General features: G+C 38.9%; 6 protein-coding genes and 1 further gene across 6 annotated transcripts; all 7 read right to left on the bottom strand.

Annotated features, from left to right (window-relative positions):
- Positions 1-43: 43 nt before the first annotated feature.
- On the bottom strand, positions 44-584 carry BET5 (TRAPP subunit BET5; the record flags this gene model as incomplete). Its single annotated transcript, XM_003644155.1, has 2 exons — positions 44-483; positions 548-584. 2 exons carry the CDS (start codon positions 582-584, stop codon positions 44-46), a joined length of 477 nt encoding a protein of 158 aa, XP_003644203.1.
- Positions 585-822: 238 nt separating this feature from the next.
- ENT3 (Ent3p) lies at positions 823-2,001 on the bottom strand (the record flags this gene model as incomplete). The annotated part of the gene is made up of 1 exon (XM_003644154.1): positions 823-2,001. One exon carries the CDS (start codon positions 1,999-2,001, stop codon positions 823-825), a length of 1,179 nt encoding a protein of 392 aa, XP_003644202.1.
- Positions 2,002-2,567: 566 nt separating this feature from the next.
- CPR3 (peptidylprolyl isomerase CPR3) lies at positions 2,568-3,137 on the bottom strand (the record flags this gene model as incomplete). Its single annotated transcript, XM_003644153.1, has 1 exon — positions 2,568-3,137. The coding sequence occupies one exon, from the start codon at positions 3,135-3,137 to the stop codon at positions 2,568-2,570; it is 570 nt and encodes a 189-aa protein (XP_003644201.1).
- Positions 3,138-3,268: 131 nt separating this feature from the next.
- On the bottom strand, positions 3,269-5,641 carry VPS70 (putative zinc metalloprotease; the record flags this gene model as incomplete). The annotated part of the gene is made up of 1 exon (XM_003644152.1): positions 3,269-5,641. One exon carries the CDS (start codon positions 5,639-5,641, stop codon positions 3,269-3,271), a length of 2,373 nt encoding a protein of 790 aa, XP_003644200.1.
- Positions 5,642-6,279: 638 nt separating this feature from the next.
- On the bottom strand, positions 6,280-7,581 carry DUS1 (tRNA dihydrouridine synthase; the record flags this gene model as incomplete). The annotated part of the gene is made up of 1 exon (XM_003644151.1): positions 6,280-7,581. One exon carries the CDS (start codon positions 7,579-7,581, stop codon positions 6,280-6,282), a length of 1,302 nt encoding a protein of 433 aa, XP_003644199.1.
- Positions 7,582-7,872: 291 nt separating this feature from the next.
- Positions 7,873-11,628, bottom strand: Ecym_1129 (the record flags this gene model as incomplete).
- A 1,663-nt stretch (positions 11,629-13,291) lies between these two features.
- Positions 13,292-14,578, bottom strand: Ecym_1128 (uncharacterized protein; the record flags this gene model as incomplete). The annotated part of the gene is made up of 1 exon (XM_003644150.1): positions 13,292-14,578. The coding sequence occupies one exon, from the start codon at positions 14,576-14,578 to the stop codon at positions 13,292-13,294; it is 1,287 nt and encodes a 428-aa protein (XP_003644198.1).
- Between the last annotated feature and the right edge of the window lie 44 nt (positions 14,579-14,622).

Below are 14,622 nucleotides of genomic sequence, written 5' to 3'. Positions count from 1 at the left end.
AATATATCTAAAATACTGTAAGGGGAATGGCTACTGGAATTGATTATAGTTGGCTCACCATTGGGCCAAGAAAGCGATCTACCGCTCGAATGAAGTTCCTGTTATTGATTTTTCTGAACCCTTGACCCCTAGTCTCGTTGGTACTCTCTGCAAAATCAACCGGTGATAACATATTCCTGGCCACATATCTTACATAGATCTCTCCATACAAATACTGTAATACTTGTGATAAATCCTGTTGCTTTAGATCACTGAACAAAACAAACCAAATCCCTGTAGTTGTGGGCAGTAGGTGTATTCTGTACTTACCAGTAGATATTGTTTTCACTGAGTTTGTTGAAGATGATATTCTCCTAGAAATTGACTGAAGGGAATAAATCATACCATATATTAACTTTGCAGTGTCCTCATTTTGCTTCGAGTTTGTAGTTCCACTAGAACTATCCGCCTTTAATGTCCATTCTCTGTCAAAAATACAATTACCTAGTTTTTATAAAACGGTTAGTAACTAAGACAGATTCAGAATAATAAACTAAAGCTCACATACAGTGTCTGTCGAATATCCAAAAGGAATAAATGGCCATAGTTATGATGTTCTAAGGAGGTGTTATTTTAAAAACAGTGTAGTTGTAAAGTGCGGCATGGAATTAGTACTGTATTAAACCGGCTTGGCGACAAACCAAAAAAGCTGGAAATTATCTCACTAGGTTAACAGAATAATAAAACAAACAAGTTTAAATATATTAACTGAATTCCTATATGAATATATATATGTGCCAGCTATTTACATATATATATAGCCTTATTTGAGCCAATATAAAATCAGAAACTCAATAGATCAACTTCTTTTGTCGTGGGAGGGGTCTTTGTGGTTGTAGTTGTTGAAGATGGATTTGGGGCCGACTTTAAATCACCAAATAGTCCGTCTTCATCGTCACTGGTATTGAAATTAATGTCGTCTCGCTTCATCTTTTCAGTAGTCCCACGAGATGAAGCGGGTGCTAATGTCTCACTTTTAGGCTCAAGGCCAGGCTCCATCTTTGCTGTAGAAAACAAAGAACTAAATACATCGCCCTTCTTATCACTCAAATCAGAGAGTGCTGGTTTTACAGCTTGTACCTTTGGTTGATGATGCTGTGAAAGCAAATCTACAGAGGGTTTTCTCACAGAAGAAGGTGAAGACTGATATAGATCAACCAGAGAATTTACGTTACTTCGTGATGTTTCTCCAGGTGTGGGAACAGCACATTGGAAATCGCTGAACTCCTCGTCGCTATCACCATCGTATTTACCTGCTTTTTCCATTTTTGGGCTATATTCCTGGAACTGAGATGCATTCCCTACAGAATTGTAAGGGGCAGGTTTGGTGTAATCTGGATCGTCGTCTCCGTCAAAATCAGCACTTACAGAGATAGCATTGGATGAGGAGCTGGTAAATCCTGCAGAATAATTTACCAAACTATCAGGAATATACGAAGGTTTGCCGCCAGCAACACCCGTGTATTTTTGGGCATTTCTCCTTGCCTTTTTCCTTTCAATTCTAATCTGTTCATCGTTGTTGAGAAGCTGCACCAGTGCCTGTGTCCTATTTCTAACATTGATCCCTTGGTCCCTCCCTTGCGAATCAATATAATGGAAGCTCTCTAGCATCTTGATCAAATTTAAGCCGGACCTTACATCATCGATGAACCCCTCTGATCCATGATAAATCAAATACTCCAATAATTGAACTGATTTATAAATTTGTCTCCACTCGCTAGCCGTTTTTTCAACAAATCTCCTAAATATCATTCCTAATATCTCCTTCCTCTCTCGATAATTATAGGTCCCCTGAGCAATCTGTGCCATTAAGCTAGATGGAGCGCCCCACGATTCATTATTGGTGGCTTCACGAACCTTGGCCTCCATACCAGTGTAGTTAAAGACAACATTCTGAGCCTTCCTAAAATACTTCTTAGCGTCATATAATGAAATCTTTCCAATAGTCTCCTCTAGTGACATACCAACACAGTTTGCTGTTGATCTTGCGATTCCCAATGGTCTATTTACCAATGTTTCATGTTGAACTACGGTATGATGGAGTTGAGACCCCTGAAGCAGGCCGAAAGTGAACCTAGTGAAAATGGCAAAAGAGGGTAACGATCAATCATATATATATGGACACATACTAACGCATAAATTGTTATACAGACACTTGGTTATATATATATATTTGTGAGCTTAATCCAGTATTAACTTCCTAAACGATTACGACCGGATCACAATGCTTGTTTGTGTCTTCTTTGGGCAAAGTAATTTTATATTTCTAAACTTAACCAGACGGTTTTCCTAATCAATTAGTGGCAGTTGAAAAATTGTTGCCGAATCAACTAGTAAGCAATCTATGTATCAGAACCTAGCCTAGATATATTCAGTGGAAGCTGTCATTCCGCCTTTTTTGCACAGCAATCATGCAAACCTGTTATATGTATATATATACATATAGATATAGTTAACATAAAAGACTCAAGGCCTAGATAAAACAGAGACTAGGTACTATTCACAGAATACAACTATAAACAAGCAAATCAAACCTCATTGATTTCACCTGCATCTTCAATCACAATTTTAGCTCTGGGTTTACCGGAAGCTGTTCCATAAGATTCAATAGTCTCAACAATATCCATACCTTTGGTAACTTCTCCAAACACGACATGCTTACCATCTAACCAAGGACAAGGAACAGTGGTAATGAAGAACTGAGAGCCGTTCGTATTTGCACCGGCATTAGCCATAGAGAGTAAACCTGCCTTTTCATGCTTCTTAACAAAGTTTTCATCGGCAAATTTATTACCATAGATGGACTTACCGCCAAAACCGTTGGTTAAGTCAGTGTCACCACCTTGTAACATAAATTGCGGGATAATTCTGTGAAAAGGAACACCCTTATAGCCCCAACCTTTTTCACCTGTGCACAATGCTCTGAAGTTCTCCGCCGTCTTTGGAACAACCTCATCATACAATTCAAATTCAATTCTACCAACGTTAGAACCGTTAATAGAGGTATCAAAGAAGACTTTAGTACCCAAACGGGAAGCAGAAGTGGAGAATGAACGATAAGAAGGAAATAAAGCCCTCTTCATAGCTGATGGAAACATTGGTTTTTAAGCTTTATAGTTCGTTTATAAGTGTAGAAAATATATGAACAATTTAGGACTAGAACTAACACAATTTTTTTTTGAATTTTCAAGGAACCTTTGAAAACTAAACTTCCCGTCCGGTTGACATATCAGATCTCAACAGTTAATAAAGAAGTAACATAGTCAATCTGTGTAGATAGAATCTTTAACCATTCAATAACTCCATCAGAATCTTTGGAGAGTATGGCTTCATGAAGACCTGGCAGAACATCTCCGGAATACCCTAAAACTTTATTAGGACCGAAAATAGAATGTTTCATCCAGGGCCTGCCCTTCAGTCCTCTTTCAGTTAAAAAAATACGATCTAGCTGCTTCAGCTTTTTATTTGTGTTTATTAGACGTCTGTAGATAGCAATTTTTTTGTAAAATTTCCACCATGGATACTCGCATATAACATCCTTGCGCAAATCATTTGCATTTTCATCAAACTGATAGCTTGAATGGAAAGTTACCAATTGTAATTGATCTGATAAAGCGGCTGAGAGAGATGCAATCTTTGTGTTTTCGGGGAAAGTTACGTTTACAAGGCCGTACAAATCCTGGTAGTGATGCCAAATGGTGGCCATGTAGTTGCTTGTCTTGAAATCGAGTAACTCATCTTCGGATATCATCAGTGTAGACATACCAACAAATATTGCTAAAGTGTTGTGCAATTGGTATCCAGGGTCAATATATTTTTCAAGCCAAGTATAGGTATCATAATTAGAATGGTACTGGTATACAGCGTCTTTTGTGATATTGGTAGTAAAACGAACATCTCCGGACGGAATACCAAGGTGATCTTGGAAGACTGCGAAATCCGAGCCCGCTCCAAGTACCTTAGTGCTCAGGTTTGAACTTGATTTCCAATAGTCATAGAGTGTAACATCTATTTGTCTTTTAAAAGGTGTATACTTTGAAGCTCGGACAAAAAGACTTTCTAACAATGGGTTGGCAGCACAACCAAATTCTGTACCTATAACTGCTACGTCAAGATTCAAATAAGCAACGGCTTTTGCAGTGATATCTTCAGCATGGTCCTCGCCATATGAGGTGGAGCCTATCGAACCATACTCCTCGGCATCCCAGCTGATTAATTTAATTGTTCTTAGTGGCTTCCATCCCTTTTTAATTATAGCACTTAAGCCTCGTGCAACTTCCAAAAGTACAGCGCTTCCACTGTTCGGATCACCTGCACCACCAGATGTCCAAGAATCTCTGTGATTTCCGATGATAACTTCATTATCATAGAGCAATCCCGGTATTTCTACAACTACATTAGTAATTTCTTTAATTTCGTAATTCTGGTGATTATAAACGTTAACCTTAGTATTAGGATCAGAAGGACCGGTAAAGTATTCAAATCCACGTACGTTACCACCACGCCCTATTTTGACACCTTTATAGTTCAACTGTCTCAATATTGGAGCAATCTCTCGTTCGCTTACAGCAACCGAAGGAATATCCGGAATTTTACCTTTTGGCGATTTCCTAGTGGTGTTTGGTGACTTGGGAGCACGGCCAGGAGTTGTTGGATCTCCTGGTTGATCACTAAAGTACAAAACGGTGCCTCTCTGAATGCTACTCTCGTGTCTTGCTGGCCCATGTGGGTAAGGTTTATAACCATTTGCTTCTGTTATAGGTCCATCATCAAAAGAATCGGTATAAAGGATCACAGCAGCAGCCCCGTGTTCTTCGGCTACTTTGACCTTTAATCCTCTAGCGACGGAACTATACCTGATTATATGGATTTTATCTTTGAGATCAATTTCACTAGCCAATAGATACTCGTAGTCTTCAAGGTTCCCATAATTACAGAAGACATATTGCTTCGTGACGTTGCCATTTGCGGAATAGCCAATGAAGGACATAACAGAGTCCTCCCGTGAGCTACTAGGGTCATCGTTTAGAAAATCTTCAATCATACTAGCACTATAATCGAGTTCGCCATCTATCCATAAACTAACGCTTGTATTGATAGGGGTATTCAACCATGGATAATATGATTCCAGTTTAGGTTTAAATCCAAGCAATTGTAGCTGCTCCACCGTATAGTGTAAAGCTCTCATATCCCCTGCCCAATGCCGGTGGGCAGTATAATTCCGCAAATGACTTTTAGCATTATTACTACTTAGTAATGAAGACACATATATTCTATATGCTTCTTCTTTGGTAAGCTTACTGAAATGAAATCTCCTGAAATCCCTAGAAATAGAAGTACTTGGCATAAAAGCCAACAGAAACCCAGTATAAACTAAAACCCCGGAAAGCAGAATAAGCACAAACTGAGTCTTGTGCACTTTCACTGTCTCATATGTACTTCTTAAGCTGTTTATGGTCGTGCTTCTTGCTCTTACGAACTGGGATGCCACTGAATTCTTCCTACGTACCCTGGTAGTAGATTGCTCCTCTAAACCCTCATCATTTACATGATTACTCAATAAAGGTTGAGTTGGATCATGCTCATCAACCCGTAAATTCATTCCTTGTTCACCGTTGTACTAACTCTACTTGCTACGTACTAAGTACTCTAAAATTTCCTCCCTTTTATTTTCTTAAAAGCATATCTCTACTGTTAATGTTAATATGATTAATTAGGTAAAATCCGACTAATGTCAAGAACCGCAAAGCAACATGTGAAAGCTCTACTTTAAACATATTGTTAGGCTAATCGAAGTCTATTGAACATTATAATTTGCTTTGTGGATAGTGCATAATATTATGTAGGCCCACAATTAATGTTGCATTGCCGGATACGGTTACGTTTCCAGCCAGAGCTGGCCGTCAACTGCGTAAAAAGGTTATGACCTTGGAGTGGCCACAACACATCGGTTGCTTGTATAGTCTGGTATCCCCGAAAAGAACGTTTAGTACGTGTAGAGAGTGGGTTACTGGTTTCCAGTGCAATATTTATATATCTGGTTCAGTACATGCACGATAGGTTAGTTGGGGACGTTAGCAGCAGTTAATGTCAATATGAATATATGATGGAACTTAACGTTTTGCTATATATTTCGCGTATGGCACCAAAACTCTTGGGTCCAACTCACTATATATGGGAAGTAATTTCTTTAAGTCTCTTGAGAAAATATATTATAGAATATACAAATATACAATACTCCTAAACCTTTAATTCTTTGTTCTTATTATTTTCCAAAGGCCGAACTGCAGATCTTTTGTTAGGCGCTTTTACAGATTGTTCATCCTCAGGAGTTGAACAATCTGTTTTTTCCTTTGTACGCAAAGCCTCAGTTACTCTTTTATCAGCAGTTACACCGTCTACGGGCCTGAAGTATGGTTGGCATCTGAAGTATGGCACGGTTTTATATGCACCACCCCACAATTCAGTTTTACCAGTAGTAATTATATCGATGTCTTTGCCATGTTTTTGATAAATTTCTGCGACAGCCTGTTCCACTGGGAGGACGACCAACTTTTCCCACTCTTCAAATGGGGTTTTAGTATTCATTTGTGCAAGATTACTCCTGATGTCAGTGTGATGGGGTAAAAATGGCCTTAGAATCTTGAAAAAATGGTTCTTCATTGCCGATTTTGAGGCATGCGAATCTTGGTATTGCTTAACTATCTCAAAGTATTCTCTAAGGACCTTATCAACACGGGGGAAGGTCTTTTCTTTATCACTGATAAAATCAGTATTGAAAACCCCTGGGTTGTACAAGTTTCCCTCGGCGCTCATAACTGCATCACACCCAATCTCATTAATACACCTACCGATATCCTCTGGATATAAAATATTTCCGTTGGCGAAAATTACCTGATCCTTTGGTGAATTATTTCTCAGGTATTTTATAATTTCCCAATCTGCTAGTCCCGTTTTCTGGCCTTTTTGTTCCCTTAGTCTTCCATGAACTGTTAATATTTGTGCCCCGGCATCTAGTATCATATTTGCATACTTTAATGTCTTCTCACGATCAGGAAACACTCTGATCTTCGCTGTAACAGGTATGTCTAGATTTTCATGCAAGTTATTAATTAATTTTGAAATTAGGTTCCACTCGTCCATTAAATAAGCACCATAATGCCCTTTCTTGGCTATTCCCTGAGGACAACCCAAATTTAGATCTACAGCATCACACTTATCCTGCACCAACTTTGCAGCTTCTAATAGGTATTCGGGATCATTTGCACAAAACTGAACAATTAAGGGCCTATCAAGTTTCTCGTCACCATCTAAATGGCACCACATATCCTTTCTATATTTTTCAGAGGTTGCAAAAAGCTTCGCATGAAACATCGGAGTATACACCAAAGTTGCACCGTATCTTCTGGATAAAACTCTCCATGCAAATTCAGATTGGTCAACCATTGGAGCGACAATCCTGGTTGGCTTGCCTAATTTTTCAAATAGAGCCCTTCCAGTTAATTTCGCCTTTTTTACTTCGCTAGCGCTGTTACCAGCCATTTTTGCAAGTGGCTCCACAGTGTGTTTGAAGTATCCTAAGGTTCTAATCTTGGAAAGTAATACTTTTTTTGAAGTGGGTGAAAATAAGACTTGAAGTTTAAATGATAACCTGTAGTAACCACTGTTTTACTTATATGAAGCAAGAGCCTCTGTCGTTTGAATTATTTTAATGTACATCGATGGACTAGTTGATTTCATTTAAAACAGTAAAAAAGAAACGATTCTGATGGTCTGTTTATAATCGTACATAACGACATATGAAAATTTAGAGATCATTAACTAAATTATAGATGGCTCTAGACTGTAATGCATGGGCAAAGAGTAATGCAATTGGCCATATTGGTGCGTCTCCAAGTATTCTAACACCTAAGTACAGCGATCTTGAAGAGAACCTTGCCTTTAGTATTACCTTAATCGTTGTTGCGATGTCTGTACTTGGGTCCAGAGCATTTTTGGTTAACTGTCCATCCAGGACTTCAACATCCAACGCTCCTTTAGCTTGTACCCGTAGGAATTCCGAATAAGATTTCATGTTGCATCCCTTTGGCAATAGATGCGTTTCTATCTTTTTTAAAACTAGTTCAGTTTTGAGCCATATTGTTCTATCTACAGCTTTTAGGCATTCAGAAGCATTTTTGGTAGGATTGTACCGCTTAGCCCAATTCTCTATTATTTTAAGGTATTCAGCCATAATTAATATAGATGAAAATATGCAGGTGACGGAAAATATTGGAGTTCTGATGGATGTCTGTTCTGCGTCGTTCATAATAGAAACAAAGTCAATCCAAAAATTTACGGCATCTATCGCATAATTTGTGGCTTCTCTTAGAGTTTCCCAGTCATAGAATGATCCTTCAAGTACTTGATTCATACCGTCCCACTGTTTTAACCATATTTTATTGAAGACTATCGTTAGGCTAATACACTTCCGAATCCTAGCAAAATAGAGTAGCGGAATAATTAACCTCATGGATGGATTAGATCCGATTTTTCGAAAGTCACATTCATTGGGTGTTAAAATTCCGCCATTTTTAATATACAGAGCTTCCCAAAATTTCAACGAAGAATCAATTATAGGTCTAGAATTCATTCTCCATTTTAATTCTTTCAATTGTGGATTTCCTTCTTCCACCAAATTATTACGTTCAATGCATATTTTTTCATGAATAGATATCAATAATGATAACAAAGTTTCGAAGGATATCTTCTTATTGTCATTAAGCAACTGATTTCCATTAGTCAAATATATCAAACAGCTTCTGTAACCATCGCCACCATTAGCGAATTGAATGAGAGACGACTTCGAATCTAAAACTATATGATGTTTTTTCAATAGTTGCCACCAATCCTTGTAAGTCTCACAGAAGAAAAATTCTTCATGATAGCATGGCATCCCACATTTTAAGTCAATAGAATGAAAACTACAATCTAGACCGGCAAGAGATGCGAACATATTAGATATTAACAAAATGGTGTGACACGTACGGATTCTAGACTGTGCATTAACAAAATACTCAAAAATATCTTTGACTATCTTAGGAGGTTGTTGATTTCTTCCAGCTTCTTCCTGAGTATAACGTTGCTCTTCAAATTTAGAAAGTTCATCGCTCGCAATAGGAGGATTTACGAAATTCTCTAAAGGTAGATTCAGTTGCTTTATTTTTACCAACTCGATTAACGACATTATCTGTGTATTCATGGTCTGAGTGATGGCTAAATCATTGTTAAAGATCCCAATAAATATCAATAACACCATACTTTGAATAAGCCATAACGGAGTCTCCCCAAGGTTAAATTTCTCTCTATCAAGGTATTCTCTAATTCGGAACCGAGATATATTGAATAGAAGCATCGAATGTGAATAGTGAAATGCATATAGAGCTCCTATAACAGCTATCGCCAGCAATAATGGATAGGTAAGTGTTTCTGGGTTGATGGAGTGTAAATGGATAAATGGGAAGAATTTATGAAATTCATCTTGATATAAGTCCACGTATGAGTTCAATTCAACTAAAGTAGGAAATTGAGTGGAGCTCAGACCATTTTCAGTAAGAATTAGTTCCCGAAGCTGCTCAGTAAAAAAACCAATCTAGAGTAATTATATTTACCATCGCGCTGATTATCCTGTGAATTATATGTGGGCTGAGATTTCATTATCTTCTTGAATAGATCGATCTGTCGGGATTTAAACATATAAGGAATATCTACAGATGGATACTCTGTGGTTCTACCTTGATTTGAAATGGATGGGAAGGATGATTTGCCTACATGTTTCATTGTTTGAGGAAGATCTGTGGACCTACAATCAGCATTAAAACCAGTTGTAACCGATGCAGTTTCTGAACTATTGGTGGCAGCATTTACATTTACAGAAATATGTGCCGTAGGAGACGTTGTTGAAACAGATGCAGAAGAACTAGGGAAATCAAATCCAATTTCATTAAAGTTGCTCATGTTTACTTTGAAGTTTCCATCCAATCTAGTATTAATAAACTCGGATAGCCAGTTCTCGTGCTCATGCTCATGCTCATGTCCATGTTCTTGCCGGTGTTCTTGCATGTTTTGATCGAATGGCCCGAAATGATTCCCATAATTTTCCTGATGTTTCTGAGCATGCAGCAAGCTAGTGCCTTGATCCTCATTACCTCCACTCTTGGGGAGTCGGTTTTCAGAACCAATAGTAACAACATCAACGGTTGTTTGGTGGCCATGGTCATTCGAATATATGTGAGAAATTGAATCATCCATATTGCTGTTCATACTCTGGTGATCAAGGGAAACAATTTGCTGCGTACTGGATGATTTACCGTTTCTTGGATGAAGTTCAGTATCCTTATAATTAAAGTAATCCAAGTTAGACTCAATTGGTTGGATGCTTGGTAATCCGCTTTGTCCTCCCACAAACGAGCCTGTTTGCAAAAAGTCCATTATCAATGGGGTATATGAACCGTTGGTATTAAATATATCGCATGAGTTATGTCCATTGTTTGACACACAATGGCTAAGGTTAGGATTATCATTACTATTAGCATTCTGAATCTTGTTAGGATCAGTTTCTGTCAAGATTTGACGGGGCGATTTTTGTGACCTATCCTCATTAAGATCACCCAGTATGTTTGTCTGCAGGGTATTTGGCAAGGTTTCTGTAAGTTGAAATTCCGGAATTGGAACCTTGTTAAAATCAACCCCATTTATTGTAGCCTTGTTAAATAACTGTTGTGATGTCATCTGCGGCGTGGAAAAGCCAACTTGTCGCAGCATGTCATGAAGCTCATTTTTCGATGTCCGGCATACGTCTTTCTCAGGCACATAGGATAGTGTGCCTGATGCAGAAAAGGAGGCAGGTCTCTTTCGTTTCACCGATTGCTGAAGAACGTTCGACGATACACCCGTTAAATGTATATTACTCGGCCCCTGAGTATAACATACAGCCACTATTCCGTAGTTTGACTTCTCAAGTGGTACTTTCTTAGATTTCCTTTTAGGCGTCGGAATCTGGCCTGTTGGATTCTGAGGCGTAGGCAGCATAGTCTCCATGTTCCCCGGTTTCGTTATAATGTGCCGCTCGTTCAACTGTTGCTTTTCATCTTTGGTTACAGCAGAATCCCTCAAATCCTTATCTTGATCCATCAATGTAGCATGAAGTTTCTGCTGGTGTCGGAGAACCAGATCTCGTCTTGCAAAACACCGTCCACAGAACGCACATAAAAATGGCTTTTCATTGGTATGAGACCTCTCATGTCTTTTTAGATGTTCCTGCCTTGCAAATCCACGTGTACACGTAGGGCATAGGAATGGCCTGGGCTTATCGGTCTTTATAGTCCTTGATTTCTTAGGAATCGGCAAAATACCTTCCTCTACTGCATGCATACCTGCCTTATCCTGCATCTCTATAGCATCTCCAGAACTCCCTGCACTAAGTCCTGGTCCAACTGACATACGGCTACCTGAATTTCCCCCATTGTCCGCCATCCTGCTAGCCACATCTACTGCAATTGCCACAGGAATTGATGGATTCCCATTGTTGACCCCACCAAGTGATTTCATATGTGCCTTACTAAAGAAACCTGAGGCTCGTCCACCCTTTTCAATATGCTGACAATTATAACCGCCCGAGTAACGTTTACTTACTTGCCTACTTTTCGTTGGATGTTAATATTTGCAGCCTATATCTTCTAATTTCTATTTACTAGTCCTAATATGCCGTGAAACTGAGCATCAATATTCGCTTATTTCAAGAAAACGTTACTGCAGCTACTTCTACTGCCGTGTAATCACGTGCAACAATTTATCCTTCACAATCTGTTCCATAAATGTATCTTGATGACTACTACCAACACCATCTATTTGCAACATTTCTTGATCAACTCAACGCTTCTTAACGTCGTATCTAACTTTCCTTCACCATCACTGCCGCTCAGTTACTGTGAGGCAACCTATCACTTCAAGAAGCCCTAAGGTGACACATAAAACCTCAATCGCAAGATACGGTATTCTACGCTTCTGAGCGAAAAAACGTTGATATTAAAAAGCTTGAGAAGATGATGCAGATTTTGACCATCCACTTATACGTTAGTATTTAGTTTACTTTGTAATTTATAAATTTTTTATTAAAACAAGTACAATCCTCCGCATTAGACAGTACGAGGTAGGGGGAGTTTCTACCGCTCCATGTTGTTTTCAGCAGGATGGGGTATATGGGGAGCTGTGTTTTACGGTTCTCTAGGTAGAGCTACTTGCTACTCATACCTTCGTGATAGGCGGTTTGGAAAAACTGAAGGAATATGGAACCATTAAGAACTCGGATGGATATATATACATGATATCTGGGTGTCAGAGGGTTCCCACATGTGTAGCATGTGAGCTTATTTTCACGTGATTTTAAATAATGTTTATAAAATAGGTGCGAGCAGCAACGTTAGTTACCATGATAGATCGACTTTTGTTGGTGATGGTGCTGGTGGGGTGTTTGCGTCTATAGTTGTAGCACTTGATGGGGTTTTGGAATCTTGTTTTCGGAGCATTGTTGGTTGCAGTCAGCGCAACATGGTTTTCTGTCTATCTTCGGGATATCAGAGACTGGCTGAGTACTGTTGCAATATAGGTTGTTGGAACTGTGTTCCAAATGGATATCATTATTGAAGGCCATTGTAATAAATAATTGACCCTTGTTAGAATATTTTGGGGCGTAAAGGATATCTTGCTTGATAGGGTATCCTTATATATGGATGCCGCACACTACTAAAGGATGTTCGGAATGCAGCAAGTCTTGCGATAAATTAGAAACATATTTAAAAAGGTCTTACATATGCATGTGCTTCAGTTAGATGGGGAGAAGGTGAGATATAGCGACACTTGTTCAAAGAATGCCCTGTTGGTTGGGTTGATGAGTAAGAGAAAATAGGCTGTAATGCGCCGCTTCAGATTTCTATACCTATGCATTACGCACCCTTCAGATGTTCCTTCATTACCACCACTCAATTTGATAAGTTGGCTGTAAAACAATGCAGCCCAACTCGGTTTAAAAACCTTAGCACCTAATCCTAACATTAACTACTGTGGAACTCTTCCAGCGATTCTATGTAATATTAATATTCCGTTCTCTTTAAACCGATGACGATCATAAATTTAGTCGGTAAGTGAATGCTCCACTTATCAGTGGAGTGATATGTTTGTTCATGCGCGCTTATTCCATATCTGCGCCTCATTCTTAGTCGATACATGTAGTATGCGCGTTCAGTTGAGGCGTGGTAGACTGAAAGTCTGGGGCATCGGATGCCACAGGTGTCAAATCTTCTAAATTTGGAGAAAAGCTGGTGACCTCTTGGAGTTGGGATAGAGCTCTTTGGAATATCAAGACTTCCATAGCATTTTTGGGTACTAAAGTGTGCCACCTGAGGCCACAAAACCCTGCTGCAGAAAATAAATCTGTGTGGGTCTTGGCCTTACACCCAGTTAAAATCCTACTGCTTCCCGACGTTGTAGATTTACTATCGTAGTTAGACAAGTCGTCACCTGCGATCACATTCGACATTACAGGCGGTAATGGCAGTTGATAGGAGATACTCCTCTTTGGATGCAAACTTGCCATAGCAGAGTTTTTCTGATATGTGAGACTAGTACTTCGCATTATAGAACCGCTATCTTTCTCAGTCAATTTATAATTCTTGGAGAAGTTCAATTGACGAATCAAATCATGGTTTTGATGGGTTAAGAGCTCATTTTCGAACTCCAATTGTCTTATTTTCTGCTGATAAGTATTTACCATTTCATCCCCAAGAAAACTGCTAGTAGTACCTTCATCCATACTACTAGTATCTGATGATTCGAGCTCATTGTTAAATACTGAATACTGATTTTCTTCGTCCTCATGAAATGTAGGGAACTCTTTGTTGTCGCATTTGTCACAGCCATCACACTCTTCATGTTCTTGCTCCACATCAAACTGATCACCTTTCAAAGGATCCACGAGATCCACCAGGCTTTGTGCACAAGAATCCTCGTGCTTCAATCTCAGGGAGGAAACTTCGGTCCTGGTATGAGATCCCAATGTCTGGCATGCCAGTGGATTTTTTTCATACGAATTCAACCGGCAAATTAAAGATGCATTCTGACCTTTCAATTCATTCAATTCCATTTCTAATAATTTGTTCTCCTCTTTAATCTTCATTGCCCTTCTTTGATAAACATGACAGCTATTTTTGGCAACCTCCAATTTTTTCTTCAACGCTCTATTGATCTCCTCCCATTGTTGAATTAACTCATCTAACCTATCTCGTTCGTTATTAATCTCAGAATTCAGCCTTTGTGTTTGTTCACTCAACTCCCTAATTTTGTTTGTTTGGCTCTTAATAAGCAAGTCCTTTTCAAGCAACGCTTCCTCATAGTGTTCTTGCTCCTTTTCAAAGAGTACAATTTGGTTCTCCAACTTGGTCAAACTCTTGCTGTATGGAAGTCTCGACCCTCTAATACCACCCATCCTATCTTCGTGCTTCATTGCTCATCTTCTGAAGCGCCGATGATTCGTTTTGGTAATGTGCG

The sequence above is a fragment of the Eremothecium cymbalariae genome, chromosome 1 (genome assembly GCF_000235365.1).
Source record: "Eremothecium cymbalariae DBVPG#7215 chromosome 1, complete sequence".
NCBI lineage: Eukaryota > Fungi > Ascomycota > Saccharomycetes > Saccharomycetales > Saccharomycetaceae > Eremothecium > Eremothecium cymbalariae.
Note: the sequence above shows the minus strand (reverse complement) of the source record. Positions and strands in the feature narration are given on the sequence as shown.